At 39.0% G+C, this 26941-nt stretch overlaps 1 protein-coding gene across 1 annotated transcript; it reads right to left on the bottom strand.

Moving 5' to 3' along the window:
* Window positions 1–15115: 15115 nt before the first annotated feature.
* Window positions 15116–24261, bottom strand: LOC147624069 (serine carboxypeptidase-like 42). The gene is made up of 10 exons (XM_086820729.1): window positions 23929–24261; window positions 23663–23770; window positions 19240–19332; window positions 17461–17553; window positions 16949–17034; window positions 16556–16837; window positions 16288–16418; window positions 15828–15929; window positions 15540–15657; window positions 15116–15459 (listed from the first exon to the last, which is right to left on the bottom strand). Exons 1-10 carry the CDS (start codon window positions 24200–24202, stop codon window positions 15298–15300), a joined length of 1449 nt encoding a protein of 482 aa, XP_086676855.1. The 5' UTR covers window positions 24203–24261; the 3' UTR covers window positions 15116–15297.
* Window positions 24262–26941: the final 2680 nt, after the last annotated feature.

Raw genomic sequence — 26941 nt, 5'->3', positions numbered from 1 at the left:
CTTAATTAGGATGCTTTTTATGTTTATCTCTCTCTCTCCCCAAAAGAATGGTCATTCCTATGACCAATTCTCTATTCAAATGATGCTTCTCATTGATAAATTCTCAATTCACAAATCAAACTTTAGGCTTGTGAAGCTAGAGGTTAAGAAAGTGGCTTTTTATACTTTTATGCTTCTAAAATTATGATAATCTTATGATTTAAATCCATAAAATGGATTTAAGTTTAGAAGATAGTTATACCATCATAATTGTATTACCAAGTTTATTCTTTTTGAAAATATTAAAAATTATCAGTAATAGCAGCGAAGCTATGGCAAATTTTTTAAGAAATTGATACATAATTCATTCTTATGCATAACGTGAAAAGAGGGCTTCCTACCATGTTCTAGGATTGGTCATCCTATGATAAAAGAATGATTTTCATCACATTCAATGAAAAACTAATTTTTAAGGTTTATGCATAATTAAATAATTAAGAAAAGAGAAAATTATGGTAATTTTATAAAAGAGCAATTCCCATGACATTTGGAATTCAATCATTTAAATGGGAAAAGTGGAATTCTTAGCATATTGGAATTAATGGATATTTTATTTTAGATTAAATTTTTTTATGCATGAGAAATATTTAAATGATAAAAGAGGAATTCCCATGACATTTGGAATTCAATCATTAAAATAGTAAAAGTGGAATTCTTGGCATATTGAATTAATGGATATTTTATTTTAGATAAATTTATTTTATGGATGAGAAATATTTAAATGATAAAAGAGGAATTTCCATGACATTTGGAATTCAATCATTTAAATAGTAAAAGTGGAATTTTTGGCATATTGAATTAATGGATATTTTTATTAAAGAAAAGAGAAATTTTAGATAAATTTATTTTATGATAAAAGAGGAATTCTCATGACATTTGAATGTAATCATTTAAACACAAAAAGAGGAATTCCCATGATAATTGAGATCCAAGAAATTAAATGAGAAAAAGAGGAATTTTTAGCATAATTCAAATTATGAGTATTTACCAAAAGTAGAATTTTGAGCATTATTGGAAAATATGGGTAAAATTGATTTTTGTAAATCCCATGAATTCTTTTATTCAAAAGAAGAATATTAAATATAATTTACTCAAGAAATTGAGAAAGAATATGAAAATAGCCGCCGAGAAAAAGAACCTTTATCTAGGCCAAGCAATTGGCAGAAATTTAGAAAAAATCCCATTATCGATATCAAAGTAGGAAAAGCTACCAAATGGGAATAAGATGTAAATGGGATGTGATAGGATGTGAATGGATGTGATAAGATGTAAATGAGATGCGATAGGATGTGAATGGATGTGATAGGATGTAAATGGGATGTGATAGGATGTGGTGTGAAAAAAATGAATGTGGATGAGATGTGAAGTAAATGAATGTGGATGTGAATGATGAGATGAGAATGAGATGTGAGGTTATATGAAAGGATGAGATGTAAAGTAAATGGATGTGGATGTGTATGTGTATGTGAAGGAATGTGATGTAAATGAATGTGGATGTGAATGATGAGATGAGAATGAGATGTGAGGTTATGTGTGAAAGGATGAGATGAGAATGAGATGTGAGGTTATGTGAAAGGATGAGATGTAAAGTAAATGGATGTGGATGTGTATGTGAAAGAATGTGATGTAAATGAATGTGGATGTGAATGATGAGATGAGAATGAAATGTGAGGTTATGTGAAAGGATGTGATGTAATGTAAATGGATGTGGATGTGATGTGATGTAAATGGATGTGGATGTGGATGAGATGTGATGTGGTGTAAAGGGATGAGGATGTGATGTGATGAGATGTGGATGAAATGTGATGTGATGTGAATATATGTGGATGAGAATGTGAATGAATGGATGGATGTGAATAGACGTGCATGTGAATGTGTGGATGTATGTGGATGAATGAGATGGAATGTGTATGGATGTGATGAGATATAGATGGATGTGGATGTGATGTAATGTGGATGGAATGAATAAGATATGATGTGGATAGGTGTGGATGTGATGTAATGTGGATAAAATGTATATGATGGGATGGGAATGCAATGAATATGATGGATGTGAATAGATGCGATGATATGTGAGTGGATGTGAATGTGACGTGATGTAAATAGATGCGAATAGATGTGATGTGATGTGAATCGCCATAGATGTGAATGGATGTGATGTGATGTGATGTGAATCAGCATAGATGTGAATGGATGTGATGTGATGTGAAATAGATGTGATGGGAATGGATAAGATGTGATGTGAGTGGATGAGATGTGATGTGAAGCGGGATAGATGTGAATGGATGAGATGTGATGTGAGTGGATGTGATGGGATGTGAAGCGGGATAGATGTGAATGGATGAGATGTGATGTGAATGGATGAGATGTGATGTGAGTGGATGAGATGTGATGTAAATCGGGATAGATGTGAATGGATGAGATGTGATGTGAGTGGATGTAATGCGAATCGGGATAGATGTGAATGGATGAGATGTGATGTGAATGGATGTGATGTGATGTGATTTGGATCGGGGTAGATGTGAACGGATGAGATGAGATGTGAATGGATATAATGTGATGTGATGTGGATATGGGTAGATGAGAATGGATAAGACATTGTGATGAGGATAGATGTGGATAGATATGATGAGATGTAATATGATGGGATTGGATGAGAATGGATGAAGGACGATGAGAATACATATGATTGGACGTGGATTGAGTAAAGTAAATTGATTTAGAAGAATGCGGAATAACGGGAAATAATGTGGACCGCCGATGTGAGTTCGTTAGAAAATGTATTTATGACCTGTTTTTAAATGACTGTTTTATGTCAAGAATGTTGGGGAAGCATTTTGACCATCTTGTCAATGAGGCCATGGAGATCTACGTGTGATAAGGTTGCAACAGCTGACGGGGCGGAGAGTCAATGGTGGACGTCTCGCGTAGCAAGGTCGGCCGAGGTCTTGACCAGCCTCGGCTCGATTTAAATGGTCAGCTTCTAGTACGGTGGATGAGGACCAAGGAAGTGGCCTATGAGTGAAGCACTAGGTGACCTGCGAAGGATCCTAGAGGGTGCTGGCCATACGGTGCTCGGGGCTCTGGGTCGCTGAAGATACCCATGTGTGCGTCGAGGAAGAAAATGGAACAAGGTGTTAGAGTTGTTTTTTGAACTCGGGCATGGATCGGGTTGATTGACCTTGCTGGTCCTCAACGGATGAGTCCATGGATCTTTTATATGGATCTGTTGGTTGATCTTGCTGATCTTCAACGGAGAGTCCATCTGGATTTTTATAAGTGAATATATTTGCGGGTACTATGAGCTAGGAACTATTGAAAAGGCCCCTGAGTGGACAGGTGGTGAGCGTTTTGGTTGCCAATGATGCCATAGGTACACCGATGAAGGAATGATTGGAAATTAGAATTCAACCGGATATTTTGGAGGGTTATGATCAGTGATACCATGGTTTCATTAAAATACTGTTTTAAAGATAACTGAATGTGTGAAAAAGGCAGTTTCATATTGGGTGTGTAAGTGGTGTGACTATCTTGAAGTTTGCATGAAGCGTCGGCTAGGGGGCCTGGGAACTCTTTTCCCTGGTACGCAGGACAAAATATGACCAAATTCCTAAATGGATCCTATCACTACAGTGGTTAGGCAGTTGGGTAACCCATGAGACTAGATGGGGTTAGGTTGGACTGATGGATCCCTAAAATGAGACTCAATTCTGTTATGGTACGATAGATGAAGTAAATCCCGGACAGTCCTTGTTCTATGGAAAAGAATCAATGGCTGTGCCTCTCGAGATGAGGAAAAACGTGTTGCTCTCTATGATCCAAGTGCAAGTCTTTTCCTTGATCTGACCATGTGACTTACGGGTTTGGTCAGATCAGTTTGGTTAGATAAGGCTCTTGACTACGTTACAATAAAAATATCCTGGAGGAATTGCCCATGCGTTCTGGGTGAGGGAAGTCTTTTTGGGTTTGGTTTTGGAAGAACCGAGGGATTAGTCTCTTGTCCGGATATCTGTGGGCGAGGCCCCGAGTGAGAGGCTCTGCCCTGCGCAAAAAGTGCTACTTTCGCTATTAGCAACCTCGAATTCGTTGTGCGGAGGGGGCAGGGATCTTTCAAGTAATGATTCGATACAATGTAAGACATTAATCTTAAGTTTTTCTTCATTTTGGCAGGTGGCTCCTTCGTACTTTCATAATGGAAGGGGAATCAGTACTGGGTTGGTTTTCAGGGACTCGTGTCATGGCTAAGGCATGCAAGGAGCTTCGCCGACATCGTATAAGCATAGAAAATGATTGGCTATGCTATAATCAGGAGTTGGCTCCTTTGCAAGATATGCCCATAGACTTGGGTTCCACTTAGTTTCAGGGTAAAGAATCCAAGAAAATTATTCAAGCAAGCATGCAACCTCAAATTTCATCGGAGGAACCTTGGCATGGACAACCCCAATGGTTGTCAGGGCATGCTTCATGTACCAGGTGGTGCTCCTTCTACATCTCGGCAACTTTCTTACTATCCACCACCACCAAGAGTACAAATGATGCCATACACTTATGGTATACCATAGCCTAACATAACCAACCCATATTAGTATCCGCATTGGGGGGGGGGCTCCACGACCTAACATAAACCAGCAAGACCATACAACTTCAAGTAGTGGTGGTGCCTCACATAAAATATGAGTCATAGAGATGACCATGTCATTGGTCATCTGTTAGATTTGGCGAGAGATTTGAGTGTATTTTCTAAACTGGTCACATCTTCTTTCCTTGAAACTCATGAAAGAGTTTGATCTTGGTCATAGTCTGATTCAAGGTTCAAGTCGAAGATTTTTCCTGAACTATCTTTCTTAAAAAGGTGTGATAATTCAGTTTTACTATTTTACCAAATTTCTTTCTTTGAATATTCACTTAACTGATTTCTATATTAGTTACGAATTCCAATGAGGAATAAATTAATCATTTATTTGAATATTTTGATCTCGATAGATTTCTTGAATTTTCTTTTTATAATCTGTGAAAGTATAAAATGATAGAAATTTCTCTCTTGAGTATTTACTTATTCATTTATCAAATACTCATATAAATTAAACATAGAATTAAAAAGAATTCTAATTTTGATATAAAAATTCTTTATGCATCTATTTATGCATAAAAATCAACTTCAATGGGAATAAAAGTTATAAAAAAATCCTTTTATGCATCTATTTATGCATAAAATCAATTTTAATAGGAATAACACTTTTAAAATAAAGAGAATTTCTTTATGCATAAAATCAATTTTAATAGGAATAACACTTTTAAAATAAAAAAATTTCCATTATGCATCTTTCTGTGCATAGAATTTAAATTTAATGAAAATAACACTTTTATAATAAAAAAATTTCCATTATGCATCTTTCTATGCATAAAAATCAAATTTAATGAAAATAACACTTTTATAATAAAAACATTTCCATTATGCATCTTTCTATGCATAGAATTTAATTTTAATAATTAATATGAGTGATATCCATGCATATTCATAGATGAATCTGTACATGGAGTAATTAGAATATTTTTTTAAGAATGCACAAACGGTGGGAATTACTCTTTTGGAATAACAAAAAAACAAACTTTCTTTTCCACAAAATTCTGGAAAAGTTTTCCATAACCTCCTTTGTATGGCTGACCATTTCTCATTTTTATCATTCTATTTTCAACTTAAATGAACCCAATCTAGATGTATAGGGCTCTAATCTATAAAATTTTTGGAATTCAAGAGAATAAACAATAAGAAAAGTCTAATTAATCATTTAACTAATCTTTCTAGGATTGAGAATGGCTGGAATGTAAAGAAGAGAAGGGGGTGGCCTTTTCATCAAGGCATAGCATTAGAATTTAATTCAATCAACTGAAAAACATGAAAATCAAGAAAACCATAGATTTAAAAATTAAACAAGTTAGAAAAATTAGCTTACATGGAGTTGTAAGCTTTCCTTTGTCTTGAGGGATTGAGGGTTCTACTCTTGTTTGAAGCAAGAGTGGCCACCAATTCTCTTTGGAGAGGATTAGGCAAAAAACAATTGAATTATCAAAAAATTCAATGTAAATGGCTCAGGGTAAGAGTAGAGTAATAGTGCATAAACACCATTAAGCTTTTACAAAGGAGGAGGCTTCTATTTATAGGAAAAAGTGAGCCTCAAACTAAGCAAACTCATTCTAGAATTTTCCCGATCAGTTTGGTCAATTTTTGACCATTTTTGTGGGTTAGTTCAACTTACTTTTTGGATCTAGTTTTGAATTAGGAGAGGAGAGATGAAATATCTCATTTAATTGATTTAAAATTGGGGGGTAATGATGAGAAAAAGGTGCCTCCTTCATGAGGGGAGATCCCCACTCCGAGGTGTCAAAATTTAGTTTTTTTAAATCTTTTCTTTGGTCCTTAGTCCACTCTTCATCTTATGTGAGCATTTACTCATTTTTGGGAGGTTTTTCTTTTATTCTTCAATTTATCTCCTCCCTACATTTGGATTAATCTTATTGGTCTATAAGAACCTTAATCCAAAATTTTCCAAAAATCTAGACCCTTAGGCTGTCTTTTGTGCAGATTATAATTTATTTCTAATGCATCTTAGGAATTTCTTTTTAAACTTCTATTTCGAGGGAATTTATTTTAATAAGAAAGGATATTTTTCCATCCAAAGATATCTAAAAACTGAATTATCTCTCTCTATATTTTTTCTCTCTCTAGGCCAAAACAGGTAGAAACAAGATCTTTTATTATTTTGAAAAGGGGATTGGTTACAAGGGAAGAAACTGGACATCTTGAGGGGCTGGGGAGGGATCTTACAGAGAAAATAGAATTAGGATGTATGAAAAATAGAATTAGAATTAGAAAATAGAATACATCACAATCATGCCAGCATACCATAGTGATACTTCACGACTGTGTCTGTGACTTCTAGTATTTTGCCATGTTGCAAAACATGTAAATTAGCTGCATATAAGCTAGCAACAAGCCTACTTCCCCGAATTTCAAATGCCATATTTGACAGGCACAATATTCTCCAACTCCCTTAATTATCTAATATTTTTTGCTTCAATGACATTAATTTCTCTATGAATCCTGTTGGATTCTTGCCATGCACCATTATCTGCTAGATCATTAGAAAATTATCACCATCACTGGTGGCACAACCAGACGGTTGTAATGACTGTGCGGCATCAACCTTCTATTGTGCTTGTGGTTGTGCCTCCGATTGTGGTTGTGTCTCCAGTTCCAGTTGTGCGTGAGGTTCTGGTTGTGTGGCATCTTCCTGGTTGGTCTTGTGCTGCTTCTCTTCTTTGATTCCGAGAGCGGGTGTCCCTATTATGACTAGCACGGGTGTTCTCAATTGGCCTGGCACACGGATGGAGGGGCGGGACCGTCAGGATTTCTAGCATGCGATGATCGTTATAGAAATAGGTTCTAATAATAAACGGTCATATATGTACCTCAATCTACGAAGTGTACCAAATGCCCTAGGAATTATTTGTAAGCCTATGGGAATGGTACTAACCCCATGAAAATAATGACCACAAAAGGTCGTTAGTACCAACAAGCGACATGGGGGCAGCAAGATGCTAATGAGCCTCCTATCTCTTGGTACTGACCCCATGTGAGCAAAATGATGCAAGGGGTCAATACCAAGCAAAATGGGGCCTGCAAGATGTCACAAGCTTTATATCGCTTGGTACTGACCCCATGAAAAAAGACTACAAAAGGTCGTTAGCACCAAGTGACATGGGGCCAACAGGATGCCAATGAGACTTTTTCCTCTTGGTACTGATCTCGTGAGAGCGTGTCCCAAGGGAAGTCAGTAGTACCAAGTGATATGGGGCGAGCATGGCGCCCACAAGCCTCCTATTTCTTGGTACTGACCCCATGAGCAAAGTGACCGCAAGGGGGACAATACCAAGTGAAATGGTGCCTGCCCCATCGAGACTCGCATCGCTTGGTATTGACCCCGTTGAAAAGAGGCAGGGGAGAAGAGAGCTTGAGCTCTTGCAAGCACACACACACTCACAAAACCCTAAAAGAGAACACATAAGGTGAGAGGCTGAAAATCTTCTTCTTCTTCACACAACACTCAACACACCATATACAAAGATAAAAGTACACACAATATGAAAAGGTACTCAACCAAATACATACTAGGGTTCTCTATAGTGTGAACCCAACTAAATGAGCTGGCGCTATAACTACACCAGTCTCTAGAATGGCTGTCACATAGCCTGTCATCCCACTGGCTGCATGTCACCCATGATCTCACCAACCATGCCAGTGGTGTAAGTGTGGGGCCTATCCCCCAGGCGGGTCATGAGTGTCCACCGCCTCGTTAGATGAGATCGATATCTCAACACTCCCCCTTGAGCTCAACTCCATCTCATGTACACCAAAGAGCAAAGCCCTGAATTTGCAGAGCTTCTCTGTACCCAATGCTTTGGTGAAGATGTCAACGACCTGATCCTGTGTACTGACATAAAAAAGGTCAATGTCTCTTACCAAAACCTTCTCTCTGACAAAATGGTAGTGGACCTCTATATGCTTCGTGCGAGCATGAAAAACTGGGTTCCTGGCCAGCTGTATAGTGCTAATGTTGTCACAGAAAATGACAACTTGTCTATCCATTGATAGACCCAAATCTGCAAGTAGCTTTCTTAACCAAGCTACCTCATATGCTGCATCACCTCTGTACTCGACCTCTGTACTCGGATAGAGCAACCGTAGGCTGCTTCTTGTTGCTGCTCCAAGTCACAGCAGCACTCCCCAAAGAAAACACACTAGTAGATCTTCTATCTGAGATACTACCAGCCCAATCAGCATCTGTGTACCCATGTACACATATCTCTTTCCCAATTTCATAAAATAGTCCACAATGCAAAGTAGACCTCACATACCTCAGTATGCATCTCAATGCATCCAAATGCAGCTTCCGAGGAACCTACATAAATTGACTCACCAACCCAAGAGCATAGCTCAAATTTGGCATGGTGATCGTCATGTAGATCAAGCTTCCTACTATGCACCTATACATAGTAGGATCCTCCAAAATCTCTCCTGAATCTGCACTCAACTTGCCATTTTGATCCAATGGCACTGAGATAGGCTTACAGCCTGTCATACCATACTTGGACAACATGTCCAAGCCATACTGTCTCTACAGTAATCCAATACCATGTGGTGACCTAATCACCTCAATGCCCAAGAAATATCTGAGCTCCCCCAGATCCTTCATCTCAAACTTCTGTCTAAGCAAGATCTTTACATCAAAGATCTCTGCATGATGGTCCCCCGTAATGATCAGGTCATCTAAATAGATGACAACAAGCACAACCCCTCTATCACTGTGTCTCACATACAGCGAGAAATCTGCATTGGCTACATGAAAGCCAATAGTGACAAGATATTTAGAAATCTTGTCAGACCATGCTCTTGGTGCTTGTTTTAAGCCATACAAGGCTTTCTTCAACCTGCAAACATGCTCGGGGTGACTCACATCCTCATAATAACCAGGTGGCTACAACATACACACCTCTTCTTGCATGCAAGAATGCATTCTTTACATCCATCTGATGTAAAGACCATTGCTTTGATGCAGCCACTGCTATCACAACTCTCACTGTTGCCATCTTGGCAACTGGGCTGAAAGTTTCCTCATAATCAATGCCATATGTTTGCACATATCCTTTGGCTACCAATCTAGCCTTGTACCTGCTTATGCTTCCATCACTATTATGTTTTACTTTGTACACCCACTTGCATCCAATGGATTTCTTGCCTTTAGGCAATTGCACTAAATCCCAAGTCTCATTTCCATATAGTGCATCCATCTCCTCATCCATAGCTTTCTCCCAAAACACATTTCCATATAGTGCATCCATCTCCTAGTGATGTGCCACATAACCATCATAGGATTCTTCACTCTCCCAAATCTTCGCAGCTTTGCATTCATGGCTTCCATAGCCTTCTTTACACTAGCTGTTCTCATAGCTGCTGGTATCCCAAGATCCTCATCAAGGCTCATCTCTGAGCCACTAGACTCTCCATCATGATAATGCCCTACAAAAATGTCAGGCATACTAAGGGGCTCAATCACTTTCTCTTTTTCTTTATGTGATGTACTAATCACATTTGCAGGACTGGTATATGACGCAGCTTGCCACTCCATGGTCTATCAAAACTGAACCACTAGATGAGGACTCTCCTGGTCCACTCAAAGAATACTGACTTGCATTGTCGTCAGGGAAGGTGTTTGTCCTGCTTGCAGGGTCCATGGAAGAAGATATGATTCTAGGATGATCTTGGATCTGTGCCAATAAATGCAATATCCAATGGGAAGAACAAACAACATTAATAAGCACAGGTGAGAAGGTCATGTCCATACCCTTATGGAGCTCGACAAACAGAGGGGAGCACATCATAAATTGATGAGCAAACAATGAGTACAATGGCCACACCTCTCAGAGGACGGAACCAGCAATCGTTCCGCGAACACTTACCCACATAATACCCTACATCTAAGGATACACAAAAGTGGGTGCCCAAGAATTAACTAACAAATCAACCAAACAAGATGGACACCGTAAATGATAAAAAGAACCCACAAAGAGCCTACAAATAATTCAAAAGTCGGATCTTGTTGACACAAACCAATTGGGAGGACTTCAAGCATACAAAGAGACCTCAAGGAGCCCATGAGAAATGGGTCCAAAAGGACCTACTGGAGCACAAGGATATTATCAAGGCAATGCACCAATATGGGTACCCAAACCCTAATTAGTGGCCAATACCGTAAACAAGCCGAGTCATCATCAAGAAGAGGGCGGTATGATAGTGCAACATCGACTCCCGACTCAAGCAAGCACCACATCAACCCTGGTGTGAAAGAAAAAGCAACCCCAGCCAAATGGGTTGGGAATTCCCAAAGCAAACGAAAGTACCCACTTTGGCTATAGAACAGAGCAGGGAACTTAAGGGTAGAAACAAAGAAATTCAGTAAGGAGATGCAGATGGAAGCCCTCCGTAACTGGACACAGCAATAAAATTGTTCAGTTGGGTGGAAGGAACAATAAAAAACTCCCACATGGAACTAAAACGACTACATCAACAAATGCCCAAAAGTGCCCAGGTGACCCCTTGGTTCTCATGGTGATAAACAAAAGATATCCAATGATTGCACAAACGGGTACAAGGTAAGCAATGTATCATTCACTCATCATATGCTTATATTTATCGACTTATCTACTCTTAAGGACTCAAGTTTGGCAAACACAACAATAGAGACATGTCCAAAACCAGCAACACTCATATAAGCTGAGAAAAGCCAAGGTGATAAAATAGCCACAGCCCAAGTATAGGAACTAGAGGAACCCCTGGAAGCAAGAAAAAGACAAAGAACTCCAGAGCCATCAAGTCCAAGCAAGAGGAGGAGATTGGAAGATGAAGAAAGACTACAACAGCTGGCCTCCCCCTGTAGAACATCAATTATCAAAACAATTATTGCAGGACACTGTAGAAGGACTTGACGAGCTACTCAACCCACCACCGCGACTGGGCTGGAGACAGAAGCAAGCACCAATGCAATGTGGTAGCAGGAACAAAAAGTTTGGCAATGCCATCTCCTAAAAACACACATGCTCCACGACCAAAACACTGCACTCTGGAAGTAAGTCAAAGATACATCAGCACAAGTTCAAAAGTTAAAGGCAAACCTAGAAGCAACTCTACGACAACCCACAAGGAGGTCATTATGAAGAGTTTGAAAGCTATAGAAGAGTAGGAGAAAAGGTACAATTCATTGGAGAATAATAACCTTATATTAGGCCAAACAATAGTACAAAAGATCAAAGAGAATGCTGATCTCAATGCCAAACTGGAACAAAAAAAAGAACAACTCCAGAAAGAAGTCAACTACATAAAAGAACTCACAGCACTCCATGCACAGCAAGTACAGGGCTTCCAAGCCAATGCCAGTGCCAAAGAAGTAGCATTGCAAGACCAAATCACGTAACTTACAGAACTGCTCAAAGCAGAGGAGGAGAGGACACTCCATCTACAAACAGGAAAGGGAACAGACCAACAAGGCTCATGCCAAGAAGATCAAAGTTCTCAATGAAACAATAAGTGCAAGCCAGGCCGAAGCACACAGAAATGAGTTGGCACACAAGGAAACAGTGACACTGCTTACAAAACAACTTCAAGACACTGAGAGGTTGGCAGCACAAAGATTACAACAGATAACCGATGCTCAGGCAAGGGAAGCAACCGTTTGGCGAGCCTAAATGATGCCACCTGAAGATTTGAAGAACTGGATGTTGCGAAGAGGATGGTCAGAGAAACAACAATATCAAATCTCATTAGCAATACAGAGTCCCGCATGCAAGAATTGGAGCGTCAACTCGCAATCCAAGAAAGAAGTCAGCGGGGCCAGAATCCAATGATGATCTTCGTCTACTCCTTGAGCAGGCCTCCGCAATTGCCAGTAACTCCTCGGGCCCCTCCTCACACTCTTTCTTTGTTTTTGTCTACACTAACCCTCTCTCTACTTCAATAGGACATAAATCTATCTGAGGATATAGGCCTAGCAGAACTAACCTTAATCAAACAAAATATAGAAAGAGACAGTGATCCCACCATAATCATGGGAATTCTACGGGGTGACTTAGTATTCACTAATCCTCAGGATATCTTTTTCTATCCCCTACATCCTATCATTTGCTAAACCATCATAGTTGGTGTCGCGTGCTCCAAAACTCAAAAATTTTGGACAACAGTGTCGAAAAATTAGACTTGTTTGTCCCAAATGACATTCCAGAGATGCCCGTCAACTACGAAGTCGTAGCACATAGTTACCAATGGGTCATAAGTCACGGCGGGCTAGAGGTATATAACACTCACCAACATCTAAACCTCTATGAGTCCACCCTCTATCACCCTTATGGCATTCTAAAACTCTACACTAATATCTACAAACATTTAGAAGCCATGCTAACAACTGTACAATATAATTTTGATGCTACCCATATAGAGTATCCAACTATAAATAAAGAGGAAATTCTAGACTTACGGGAATTTATTAAGTCCACCCTCTATCACCCTTATGGCATTCTAAAACTCTACACTAATATCTACAAACATTTAGAAGCCATGCTGACAACTATACAATATAATTTTGATGCTACCCATATAGAGTATCCAACTATAAATAAAGAGGAAATTCTAGACTTACGGGAATTTATTAAGTCTCATAAGCCTAGTCACCCACCACCTAGCATAGGACAGGGTCAAGAAGAAACTCCTTCTTCATTTTCAAAATCCACTTACCCTGTTTACGCTAATGTCACTAAGTAAACTACTTAACCCATATCCTAACTCGCAACCTACTAACACCTCTTAGGTTGAATGCATTTTCTCATCTTTTTATCCTCCTGGGATAGATTTTCCTACTAACACTCTCATCCCCGAGGAGGTACTGGCACCTACCCCATCCCCAACAAGGCACGCTCAAGAGGTAAGACAAACCGTCCCACAAAAGACAATCTTGAACCGTTTGATGATACAATCTTGGATTCTTTATCAGCTGCAAAGTACGAGGGGCTCATAAGAGCAGGTAATTCTCTTTTGAAGCCCAAATTAATGTTCAAGGTACTCATGCAGAGTATTCCCTTTGAGCCCACACGTCGAATCATACCCGAAGCATACTTAGAAGTCACTCCAACAAAACAGCATAATGTACCATACCCACTCCGTGCACGAAGACCTGACTTAGAAGAACTTCTTCCATTGGCGGGAGAGGGCACCTTATGGGCAAATGTGGCCAAGCACACAAAGCTAGCCAATCCGTAGTAGTTAGCTGATTTGCTGGAGATAAGAATAGTAACATTTATGATCAGCTATTGTTTCCGTAGGTGGCGAAAAGCAAGCCCCATGCATACAAGAGGTGGCTATGCCACAATCGTAAAAACTACTAAAGAGCACCCCCGCTTGGAAGATTTCAAAATTCAACCCGACTGGAGAAAAGACTACCTGGCGATTCCAGAATATTTACAGCTAAGTGTATATAAGCGCGCCACCAACATTGCTGGTCGATCCATTGTACATGCCAATTAAAAGAAGATGGACACCGCTAGAGTTTCAAGAAGCCAAAAGGCGTGACTCGCATGTGTACTATAGCTTCCCAATCTTTATACCAGCAACATTTACCCACATTCACGAACAAAGATAGTAGATATTGACATGGATACGGGCATGGCGCAACATTCTCGACGCCACTGTGGTAGCTAGTGTTAGATTTTTGAAGTTAGTGGTGGTGCTTATAGACCAACCAAAGGAGCATTATGATGGCTATGAGGTAGAACACTTGAGGCTTGACATGAACCAAGGCCCATCAGATAGGGGGATAATGCTCCAATCCAGGAGAAACTTTTACCGACATGAGTTTGGCGACCAGGTCTTCCGACCTCGGTAACAGGTTCTGCGGACAGAACCTACATCAGAAAGGGGGGCATGTTAAACCCATTTTGGATCAACAAACATGATCCTCAATTGAGGACATTAACAAGTGTCATGAAACAACACTATAAAAGTTGTACATTATGAGATATTGGCCACCCAAGTAAGTGAGTTTTGGGCGTCCAAGTGTGAATAAGGGCCAAATGTATATAAGGCATCTTCTCATAATGAAAAGACACAATCCCCTTTGTGCTATAGAGATCTCTCCCTTGTGTCTTGAGAGAGATTGAAGGAGTGAGAGCATTCTAGCATTGTGCCTCTTTCATGCTTGTGTGATTCATGCTTGTGTGTGAGAGTGAGAGAGAGAGTGATTGCCTTATGCTACGGTGCGAGCGACTCTACGGTGACAACGTGGAGGTGGAGCTTGGAGTTTGGAGCTTAACAAGTGAGCTTGGAGGCCTTAAGGGACTCAAGTTTGAAGCATTGGTAAGTACCCTATGACGGTTGTGATCTATTGCTCATCCTTTTAGGTGAATGTGTAGAGTTCCCTCTTGGGGGTGTTGTAGCCCATAACAATGAGGGTAGTCCAAAGATGGAAAATTAGGGTAGGGCCATCTCACATAAGTATTCAATAATATGATATGAATTTTGGACTACATACATTACATTGATTTTCTATATCTATAAAGTCTGTGATAATACATACTTTAGAGTATTGTGCTTGCTATACATATTCAAGCACTTTTATTTTATCTCATGGTGGCTTCATAGATACCATTAAGAAGCCATCAATTTGGACTCGTTAACTTTGTATTAGGTAGGGCCTTTCCTGATAAGAAACTCTCAAATAAGAGTAAAGCTCGAGTTGGTTGTGTCATTGGAACCATGTGCCCTGCTCCTCTCACAGTGGCATATGTTAAGTTTCCATAACTCATTGTCCAACCACCAACCTGTAAACAACCTTGCAAGTTAAATGTGGATAAAAATCACATGATAAAGCAAGTACACTGAAGAAGGAGAAAAAAAGGACCTGTCCCTTCCTATACCAAGCTCTATAAGCTTCTGTCCTCATGAGATTCATGCTTTGTGCTAGCTCATTAACTATTGTTCTTGTGCCAGTTAAAGGAATAACAGAGTCCAGATCCCCACTACCAAAAGAGAGAATAAAGGGTAAGAAAAAAGTGTATTTTTTAAAGGATCAAAAGACTAACCAAATTGCCTTTCTAAGCATGCAAGTGATTTCCAAGATGTTAATTTTCACAAACTGATACTACTTTCATGAGCACAATTGATGTAAATTACAAAAGGAAAATTTTACCTGTAAATCCAAAGACGGATTCCATGGTTCAAAATGTCTTTAAGGTAAGGTCTCATGTCAAGATTTGGATCAATACTAGAATAGTTCAAAGATGTAGTAGTGCTGGACATCACATGTCAATGATTGGAATAAGTTCATTTGTAAATTTCTCCACACACACATATACACTTGATTTGTAAACTTCTTCATATGTACATGCATGCATTCACATATGTAGTTATGAATGTATGTAGGTATACATATGCATGTGTGTACATATGTATGTATGCATGTGTAAGCATATATGTGGGCACACCCCCATGCACATAGTGATGATTATCACCAAAAAAGAGAAATGCAATACAAACACACAATTTTGGGTGTACCTTCACAATGTCCAACTGTGCACACATCCACTCACACAATGATGATCGACAACAAAAAAGAGAAATTCAATGCCAAAGATAAACTTTGCATATACCTACACAATGTCCAATTGTAGCTTAAATGTGTAGTATTGGCATGAAGTGCTTTTTGCACCTCTGGAAGATTCATGTAAAACCCTATTTCACTTTCCATGCATACATCCACTCCTAGGCTAAAGTTATGAACCTGTCAATAGAGAGAGTAAACAATAGTAGATGAATATAGAATGAAGACTACACAAATCTTGCACTTTGTTTTGCCACAAGTTAATATTTTTAACACATTCAAAATTAAAGAAATAAATTCAAATGATATGCACATGCCTTTTCATTAAGCCGTATCTCTTGCTCTGCAATTGATTTATAGCAGACATTAATGTCAACATCATAGACGTTTATGAACTCTCCCACTTCCACAATGGAGGTGTTAATATAACGGTTGCACTTGATAGACTCATTGTGAGTAGGAGAAACTATAGTGTAGTCGTTGAAATTGCAGGAGTTTGTGATTCCATCAAAGGTCTCATCCGATAAGATTCCATGAGACCACATATATAAATATTCATTATAAGTGTCTATTGCTAGGTCTAAAAGTGGATTTCCAATCTACATAACCCAAAAAAAACCATTGTAACTTAAGCCTAATCCAAATCAATCCCTTAGAATAAGAAGAATCAAAGGAGAAGGATTAAATATTAAATGCACTTGTGTACTTACAACTACTCCCTTTAAGTTGAAAATAGGAATTCTTGATCTACCATTATACTCCAACAAAAGAGAGGCTAGTTGTGGAATATAATGACCTGCAATATTTGGAAAAAAATCCATCCCTTAACATTTTTTGTGTTAACCTATATGAGAAATGAGTTTTTACTATGTGTAGTACTGAGTATTTACATTTATAAGGGGTGTGGTGTTTATTATCTTTTGATGTATTTGAATTATAGAGTCAAGTTGTTAATAGCAATCGAGCTATTAAGTAGCCACCTTATATAGGTATGCAATATACTTACTTACAAGAACTTATATGTGTATATGTATATATGTATACACACACACACACACACATGATATGTGGTTTTATTAGAATCTAGACAAGAGGGGATGAGCATGGGGGTGGGGGGTGTGCATGCACACATGTGGTTTTATTAGAATCTAGACAAGAGGGGATGCACATGGGGGTGAGGGGTGTGCATGCATGCATGTGCATGTAGAGAAGTAAAGATTACCTGCATAACTTTCACCACTCAAAAAAAAATCTCTAGTCTTGTATTCTGGAAACTTTTCAAACCATCTTAGGAGGAATGCTAAAGAATCTTGAGCTGTATAAGGTATTCTTCCAAGGTTAGTTAGCATCTTTTTACCAAAAAAGTAACAAAAAAGATCATTCAATACATCTAGAGAAAGTTAAGCCAACTTGACAGTTTTGCAAGTATGTAGGTATTTTCCAATAACCTATCAATAAAGCTATGTTGAGATTATAGGTACATGTTTGAAAAATAAGCAAAAAATTATTTCATAAAGTTTCTCATATAACAACATGAATTTTAAGAGACCTTTCACCTTCCCTACCCCTTAAAAAATATCATTTACACCCACATAGACATATAAACCTTTCCCTATTGGATCAAAATATCATATAGTACACCCACATAGACATATAAACCTTCCCCTAGTGGATCAAAACTTTTGAGACTCATTTCAAACCCATTGATTCTCTAAATTCAGGGTATATGATTCATGGTGAGTGCCTCTACACAATTCTACAAATTTAGAGTTTGTGCCACTACACGATTTTTTAGATTGAGGGTAAAATTAAATAGGGCAAACGTAGAACCATCATCCCTCACAGTCTCACAAATCCATCCCAAACACTAACTATATGTGTCATGTCTAGGCTTAACGTTCAACTTCTTGCACAAGAATTTTCTCCCTCTTAATAAGTACTTGGATTACCAATAGAGGTCACATTGTACTCCTATCATAGCACATACATAGATTTTCTACTCTAATATACTATTGTTCTTCAAATTTCTTTTGTTTCATCTAGAAGTATCCTTGCAAGCCTAATGAGGTTGCAATAAAATCCAACACAATGGAAAACATCTTATGAGAACATGCAATACAAGGCTCAACAAGTAACTAGAGATGTGTATTGACCTGAGTCTAGAGTACACTAGGAAGCTTCCAAGAATAGAACAAGATTAAGCAAAGAAACCACCATCCATGTGATGTCACACATAAATGCACTCTCTGGTGGGACACATGACCATTTTTAACCTTGTGTGGCGATTTATGAACCTCATGTCCATTATCATGTGGAACCTTGAGAAACCTTGTCCGCGTAAGTCAAGGGAGGAAAACACATATCACATGCAATAAAATCTACCAAAAAGAAATTTGTTCTTGAGCATTCAAACTAAATTAATAATATTTCATACTAATCTACAAGAAAGCAATTTGGTCTTGAGAATTCAAACTAAATCAATTAAGCTTTCATACTATAAAGCCCCTTTAAATAAAGAACAAGATAGGCTTATTCAAAAGAAAGTGTTGTATAGAAAGGACAATATAGGCTTGCTATTCAAAAGAAGAGCTAGGTAGGCTCACCTTTGTAAGAGGGAAAAAGAAGCCTAATCTAAACACAATGCACAATATTAACATATCCTATAAGAGAGATATACATGTGCATCCTAAAAAGGAGAGTGACATTACATAGCCCAACTTGGGAAAAGGTATTTCTTAAAGGTAAGATTATGAGGCATTTTAGTTGAGAAGACATGCTTTAGAAGACAAAGGCTATGCGCCTAACATGGCTTGAGCTCAATAGGCATCAATATATTGGAAAGTCACATAGGGTTAAATATAAGCATCTAACATGTCTTGAACTCAATAAGCATCAATATATTGGTAAGTCACATAGGGTTCACAATCAAATGGAAGAGCCCATGAGAGGATCATTTTGAGCCAGTGAACCTTCATTAGAGAATAAGAGCACCTTAGATTACCTGTCTTGGTGTCATTGGTGGTGAGATCGGAGGTGGTATTTGAGTATGAGAACCCAACTCCAGCAGGTGACTCCACAAATAGAAGATTCGATGCTGCCATGAATAAACTTACATTAGTTAGATAACATGTCTTTTTCATGGCATGTGCAACTTTACAAGTTTTTTTTTGGGTAGCCATAATATGTGCCCCTCACAAAATGGACACTCTTCACATCAATAATTAGTTATTATTGAAACATAGAGTGAACTATCCCACATGGTTCAAAAACTTAATGAAATCTTCTAGTTTGGCAAGGTACACACATGAAAAAATTACATGCAACTGAGCATCCATCTCTCTCTCTCTCTCTCTCTCTCTCATGTTTTCCATTCTTTTATTTAGACCAATGTGTCGTAGTCTCCTTCTCTCTTTGACCAATTAGAATGGTAATCTCCTTCTCTTAGATCAATTAGAAACATAGGTAATAGCATCTCCCTATAGCCTACATGATAGAGATGATTTATAGCTTCCACCAAATGGGTTTTCACGATAGCGTACACTACTTTTATGTGCAAGAAAGCATACCTCAAGGAAGAGGCAAGGGGCCAAATTTGGGTCAAGTTAAGGCTCATCATCTTTGCTTTTTCGCTTTTGATAAGCTCTTAATCAACTAGTCTAGGTGACGATTTGTATTGATCAAGAGGGGAAGGGAAAATGTGTGGCTTTCATTCCTAGATTTGTGTTGGGAAAAGGAAAGGTTGGTTGGGCATAGATTCATCGTAGGAGGAACATTAGAGCGAACGGCACCAATGAAATAAACAAGGGAAAAATACAAGGAGGATGAAGAGCACATGAGGCAAAGGAACAAGGAGGGAGGGCAAACTCAGATGAGGAGGCTCATAGGGGGTGACCAACCTAAGGTATGACCTGAAGGTTTACACCCCTCATACTAAGGTTGTAAACTTGGTATTAAAAATAATTAAAATGGCTCATTTGTATATCATGTGTTTATCCTGCAATGTGTATAGTTTGTGAGTGTTGCAACCCTTGAGTGTGGAAATATCCACTCATATGGTTTCTTGATTTAGTGTGAGGACCTCTTGCTTTGGTGAGTGGTTGAAGGTCGCCTTGGTGATGCCAAAGCACCCCTTTGGAGTGCTTGAATGGAATGTGAAAAATATAATTGTTGTGTTATTTTTATTGTTTATATATTTTTTGTTTTGTTTTTGTGATGAAGCTAACCTCTCGCTCGAAGACTGGATCCTGGGTTATTGGTAGAGTTGGAGTGGGATAGGCTGTCAAATGTCAAGTTGCATTGGTTATGGAGCTAGGCTGGGCTAGAGATTGTGCATCTAGAAATTTTGGCTCTATGGTTGTTGGCTGCCAGTAATTGTTGCTACTAATATATTCATAAGCAACTGGGGGAGCCTGGGGGGAGGGGTGGATGGGTGGGTGTTACATAATGTGAATGGGTTGCAGAGATAGAGGCAAGGGCACCCATGAGAGGGGAACCCTTGATAGTGTGACGGTTGGGAATACTATCCAAGGCCCCGGGTATGCTAGCCCGCGCCAAAAAGTATGTATCTATATGGGGATGAGGTGCAAGGGAGCGGCATAGCACGGACCCATGTCTAGGCACATGTAGAAGCACTCACACACCGGGTAGGCACGCTAGGCCTTCCGCATTGCGAGTGAGGTTCTGTGATGCCGAGTGCCTCCACCTTGACGGCGAGATTGCTGATATGTGGAAATGGGGCTGAAACGGTGGAAACGGTAGAGCCGTGCCGTGCGGACGGGGCGAGACACGACGGGCTGGCAAGACATGGAACCGTCAGGATGGAAAGTCCCGAGTGTAGGCTGTGGAGACAGGCCGGGCATGAAGGCAAGTGAAGGGTGAGACCCTACAAGGTAAACGCGCGATGATGCGCTCAACAGGCCAGTGGAGCCGAGTCATGAGATTGGTTGGTTGGAAAGGCTGCCTTGCGGCTAGATGTCTGTGCCTTGATCCTCTCTGGGGGCTCGTACAGATAGGCCATGTATGTAAGCAATGTGCAATAAAAACACATTTTTCAATCTACCCAGTTTCAGTTCAGAAAATGTATACTAAATGCCAATTTTATAATTAAATAAAATAATTAAATCGTAAAATAAAGGCAATAAAAAATCTTAGGGATTTTTTCATAATTCTAACATGTGAATAGATGAGTCTTTACACTAATTGGCTCACTTAGTAAAATATGCAAGCGAGGTAGAGAATGATTGTTACGCCTCCCCCATAACTCCAGGCCGGAATAGCGGACAGACGACGGGAGGAGCCAAGTCCATTTCGGGTCAAGAATTTAGAGGGGGCAGTGGCCATTCCCACCTGTTCGAAAAATATAATAGATTCTATTGATTACAATTTATGAGTCAATTTGATTGGTTACTATTTTTTAATTCATACTTTATTCGATAGAATGCTCATCTCATTCTCTACACTGATTCGTTTCCTCACTGGCATGAAGAAGAGGAGCAGGCGAAGAACTAATATTTATTTTTTCCACTATTTTTAACTTTTTATATATTTTTTGAACTTGCAACATTATTTCCCATTGCTTCTTAAATATTCTCGAAGGAAATACTTCAACAAAGGCTTCGACTTACCTTTAACAAAGGCATTGCAAAAAATCAAATCCTTATGAATGCATAGAATTATATACGAATGTTTTTTAGTAGTTCATCGTCAATAATATATCCAAATAACAAGTTTTACTTCAAATAAGATTTTAAAAAGAAAGAAAAGATGGGTACTCTTATTTACAAAATGATTTTGAAATTTGTGATGCTTAGAGTTTATAAGACCATTTAATATTATATGTAAGACCATTTAATATAATATGTAAGGCTAAAAGAAAGCTTATTTTTTAAATGAGTAGAAATAGCAGTGCTGAAATTTGAAGTCTTCATACGGCATCAAAGCCCTTCAAACCTTCTATAGAAGACCTCTTCGAAAATAGGGTTGCAAAAAAAGGCCACTATTTAGAAAATTTATCTAAATTTTTCACATAAACATATATATTTTGAAGGTTAAACTAGTTTATGGCCTTGAAATTGAACGTTAGGGTAGGCCTTCAAATTTTAGCCCTGATGTAGTGAAAAGAAAACTCCACAAAGGAAATGTTTTTTCTATTATAAAAAATATGGCACAATTATTGGGTGGACTACTCAAAGAACTTAAGTGGATGCAATGAAAGAAGCTCACACAATAAGGCATATGCACATACAGGTAGCACACGCATACACATGTACAATGCACATGCACACACTTTACATGCAAGCACGTGCACCCATCCTTTTACATCTTAGACATGCATGTGCACCCTCCCACAATCACACACCCATGTGCGCACACACCTTCCACTCGTGCATGCACGTGCATTGTGTGTATATTCCACTTTGTGCATGCACATCGTGCACATACATCACCGCATGCACAATGCCCCCACCTCTTTTCAGACCACCCCCCCTCTTTCCATGCCCACCCACCACACCCCCCTCTCCCCCCCTTTTTTGCTTTTCTACTTTCCAATATTTGAAAAATTTCCCCTCTCCTTTGTTTGCCATTTTCCAAAAAAAACCCTCCTTTTTCTCTTTTACAAAAAAGACCCCTTGTGTTTCCTAATTTGATGCATAGAAAAACAAAACAATGAACACCCATAGAGCTTTTTGGGACACATATCTAAGTAACATTAGGACTCTGTCCTTATTGCTTGAAGACTGTAAAAAGCATGCTACCATTGTTTTCAACCTTGAGTCAAGAAAATGACACAACACATGCATACAGTATAAAGCAGTAAACCACTACGAGTATTAAGTAATATATGTATGATTGTGTGATATAAGGACTCATACATTTGGAATATTGAGACGCAAATGAATATGACCCATATAAGCATGTGGTACAAGCACTTATATCTAAATCTCAATCTAATTGGGCTTCCATGACCGAGGTTTGTTTTTCTTTCCTATCTTACACAGTCGTAGAAGTTGTGGCCCCCATAGCCATGATTGTTGAGTCGTACACCCTTTTGCATGAAACATTGAGCTCAGGAATTGTAAAACATTAGATGCACTCTTAACTCAATGGCACCTCAAGAATGATAATGTTATAATGGGTATGCGTTTTCTTAAACCTAACCCGACCTTTTTCACTTTGGTTATAAGTGACAAGTGTTTCCAATCGGCCTCAAATACACCCGGACGGACGACATATTCTCATGAAATTGGCCATCCACTTCATGGAACTCTGTGTGCTCAAAACTCTCTGACTATCCCACTGTCCCTCTCACTCATTCACCTCCCTCCCTCTCACTCACACTCGTAATTAGCTACCCACTCTCTCTCTCTCTCTCTCTCTCTCACCCACACGTAAATATCTAGAATTTTTCCCGAACATTTACGAACCTTTGTTCCAAGAGTGCTTGTTTCGAACCAGCCCTCTCCCGAAGCCATTAGGATAAAACGGACCCAACTCTTGAAATGCACCATAGCCAACAGAAGAGCAGCCAGGCCCTGGAAACATCAGCTGCAACTTTGATCAGCATGCTAAAAATAATGTAGCACCAAGGCTTTATGTTCAGTAGTGCTTCAGTCCTGACACTCGGGAATTCAAAGTATCAACTCAGTAAATAAGGCGAATTGAGGGAGAGAGAGAGAGAGAGAGGCCATACCACCATTGAGCCAGAGAGTGAGGGGTTTGGAGCGTGGGTGTGTTTTTGCCTCTACAAAATAGTAGAAGAGAGCACGCCCAGCTGCCTCATCCACGACAATGTACCCTGCATACTGCTTGAAGGGGACCTTTGGCTGCCCTGGCAGCCTCTCCACCAAGTCAGCTTCCGCAGCACCCTCTACTTCTACCAGTGAACCTTGCTGCACAGCTATCACCACAACAAAAGCAACCCAAAAAGCACACCTCACTGCAGAGCCCTGCAAACTCTCAGCCATAACTGGTAGCTTCGCCTTCTACACACTGCCATGCAGGCCTCAAATTTAAAGGGGCTATATGGTAGTGTGTAAAGGTCACTTGACATTAATATGGGTGTCTTTCTCTGAAAGGTACATAATTGAAATTGAAATTTGAAGGTAGTTTACTAGGCTTAGAACTTCATTGGAAAGGAACAAATTGAGCCACCTTTCTTAGAACGATACATAAATGAAATATTAAACTTCTACAAAATTTCTTTCATTAGCAAAAACTTGGAAGTTATTACGATCTTCATTATTTTTAAAAAATTGCTAGAGGGGTCGTGCGACAAGCCCAGATTCAAGTTTATGACAATCTTCAAATTTTTTTTTAAAAAAAATGCTAGAAGGGTAATGAATTACATGCCACGTGTGTAGAATCGAACCCTAAATCTCCACACAGGGAGTCAAGCGTACTATCGTTCACCTACAAATGAAAAAACCTTCATATTTGAGGACTTTCTGGAGTGAACTCGGCACTTAAAACTACTATACATACATACATACATACATACATACATATATATATATATATATCCATCCCTCCATCCAGTGTACACATTATATTATTTGGTCAATGAAGCAACCACACCACTTTGCTACACCTACAATTGCCGTAGGAGTTCTTCTTCTCTACCTACATGATTTAAAACGCAAACAATTTGCCGGTACTTTAATATATTACTTGGGATTAAGTAACAATCTTCGTAATTTTTTAAATAGTGTTTAAAAAACACAAAACAAATTGTTAGTAGTGATATATATATATATATATTTTTTAAAAATGAGATTAAGAAAATGGAACGATGATATATATATATATATATATATATATATATTTAATGAGATTGAAAAATGGAAAGATTCAAAAGTAGATGTGTACACGCTTGACGAAAGTTTGAGGATGAAAAAGTAGATGCGCACAAAAATTCGAGCTTGTCGCCATTCGGAACTCTATGGAGCTCAGACAAAACCGTCTTAGGATTTTTAGGACCTGTTCCCACGTGGGCCTGTGGTACTGCCACCAGTCAGTCATTCGCACTGTTGAAGTGCGCATATGTCCAAACAGAAGCGCGTGTGGATAAGCTGTGCTATTGGGCGTAATAATCCCACATATATGACAAATTGGTCGCCTGCATCCATTCTTTTTGAGGAGGTTCTTTCGTTTCTGAGGAGGTTCCTTTTGGGGTAGTTGGGCACTGTCTTATCGTGGGGACCAGTGCTGAAATTTAAAGCTTTCTCAATGCATCGAAGCCGTTGAAAAGAAAGGCACAAAAGACCACTATTTTAAATTTTTAGAAGTTTATGGCCTTCAAACTTAAGGAAATTTCAACCTACGCGCCTAGGGCCACATGCATGCCTACCAACATGAAAAGAAAGGCACAGAAGACCACTATTTTAAATTTTTAGAAGTTTATGGCCTTCAAACTTAAGGAAATTTCAACCTTGGTAGGCTAGGCGCGCCTTCTAGATCCTTTTGACTAGCTCACTATCTTTAGCGTTAATCTATTTTTACTTAGAAGAGTAAGGTAATCAGGGGAAGCTTCTTTCATCTTGCCATCCCTTTAATGAAAAAGGAAGGGACATCGCTCCTTATCATCCATTTGCCACCAATCTAGCAGCTAGCTTACAAATATCCTATAGACCTAGACCACCTTCCAACTTTGGGAGGGTGCAATGTTCCTTTGGGAATTTTGAAGGAATCAAATTTTCCACTCCATAAGAAGCTCCTGCAAATGGTATCAAGGGTTTTGATATCATAGATCGTGGAAGGAATGAGAATGTGCACGAGAATATATCAGAAGTAACAACGGGTGTGATGATGTTGAAAGGGCATGTTCTGAGAGGGATTTCCTTTTTCTAGGGTGATAGAGGAAATATCCCTAGGGAGATTTTCTTCCTCCGGTGTTGGGAAAATTACTAGGCCAACCTCATGGAAATCTGTATCATAATTTTCTTTCTCAATGCTACTTATATTAATCTGGTTTTGTGTGCTAGTAGGCACAATTTTAACATCTTCAAGTTGCTAATCATGTATGTCCTTCAACTGAGAGGGGTCACTGAGCTCAACCAATAAGAGTGAAAACCTATTCTAGTTTTTTCCTTTGGGGGGATAGGCTTATGTTGGGAGAATCTTGGAGCCCTACCTTTTCTATTGACTTATTGAAACCCGTCTCTGTTTTTGTTGGAACCTCCTGGTATAGCAGGAAGTTTCTCTTTCTTAGCACGGCAGGGGGATTTTTAAGCGAGTAATGCTCGGTTGATAAGCTTCTTAGGCAGAGACCCCTGGTAGATTTTAATCCCAGATGGCATCCTCAGGCGTTGATTGAGATTGTCCTAAGTAAGGATCTTCCAGAATAAGGAGATGTTTTGGCCTTGACAGATTTTCTTTTAAAAAATCTTCACATTGACTGTGTTTATGATTATCATTTTCAAAGTCTACATGAGTAATCCAAGGCAAGTTGCCCTTCTCTTCTCTCAGCATGTCTTCCCTCCTGCATGATATTTCACTTTTGCCTACCCTTTTACATGAAGGTCATGTAGTTTACCTACATCTACAACAAGAGCTATGGGGAGACACAATTTGCCTTGACCATGTGCATAGGAAAGCAATAATCAGCAACACAAACTTACAAAGTTAGGAAAGCAATATACAACAACCTACACAAGTCGAATCGAATACCAACAGTGGAAAAAGCTTCATAATGTAGTGAAAGACCA

The sequence above is a fragment of the Cibotium barometz genome, chromosome 26, assembly GCF_041138505.1.
Source record: "Cibotium barometz isolate CiBa-2024 chromosome 26, ASM4113850v1, whole genome shotgun sequence".
Lineage (NCBI taxonomy): Eukaryota > Viridiplantae > Streptophyta > Polypodiopsida > Cyatheales > Cibotiaceae > Cibotium > Cibotium barometz.
This window is presented reverse-complemented; position numbering and strand designations above follow the sequence as displayed.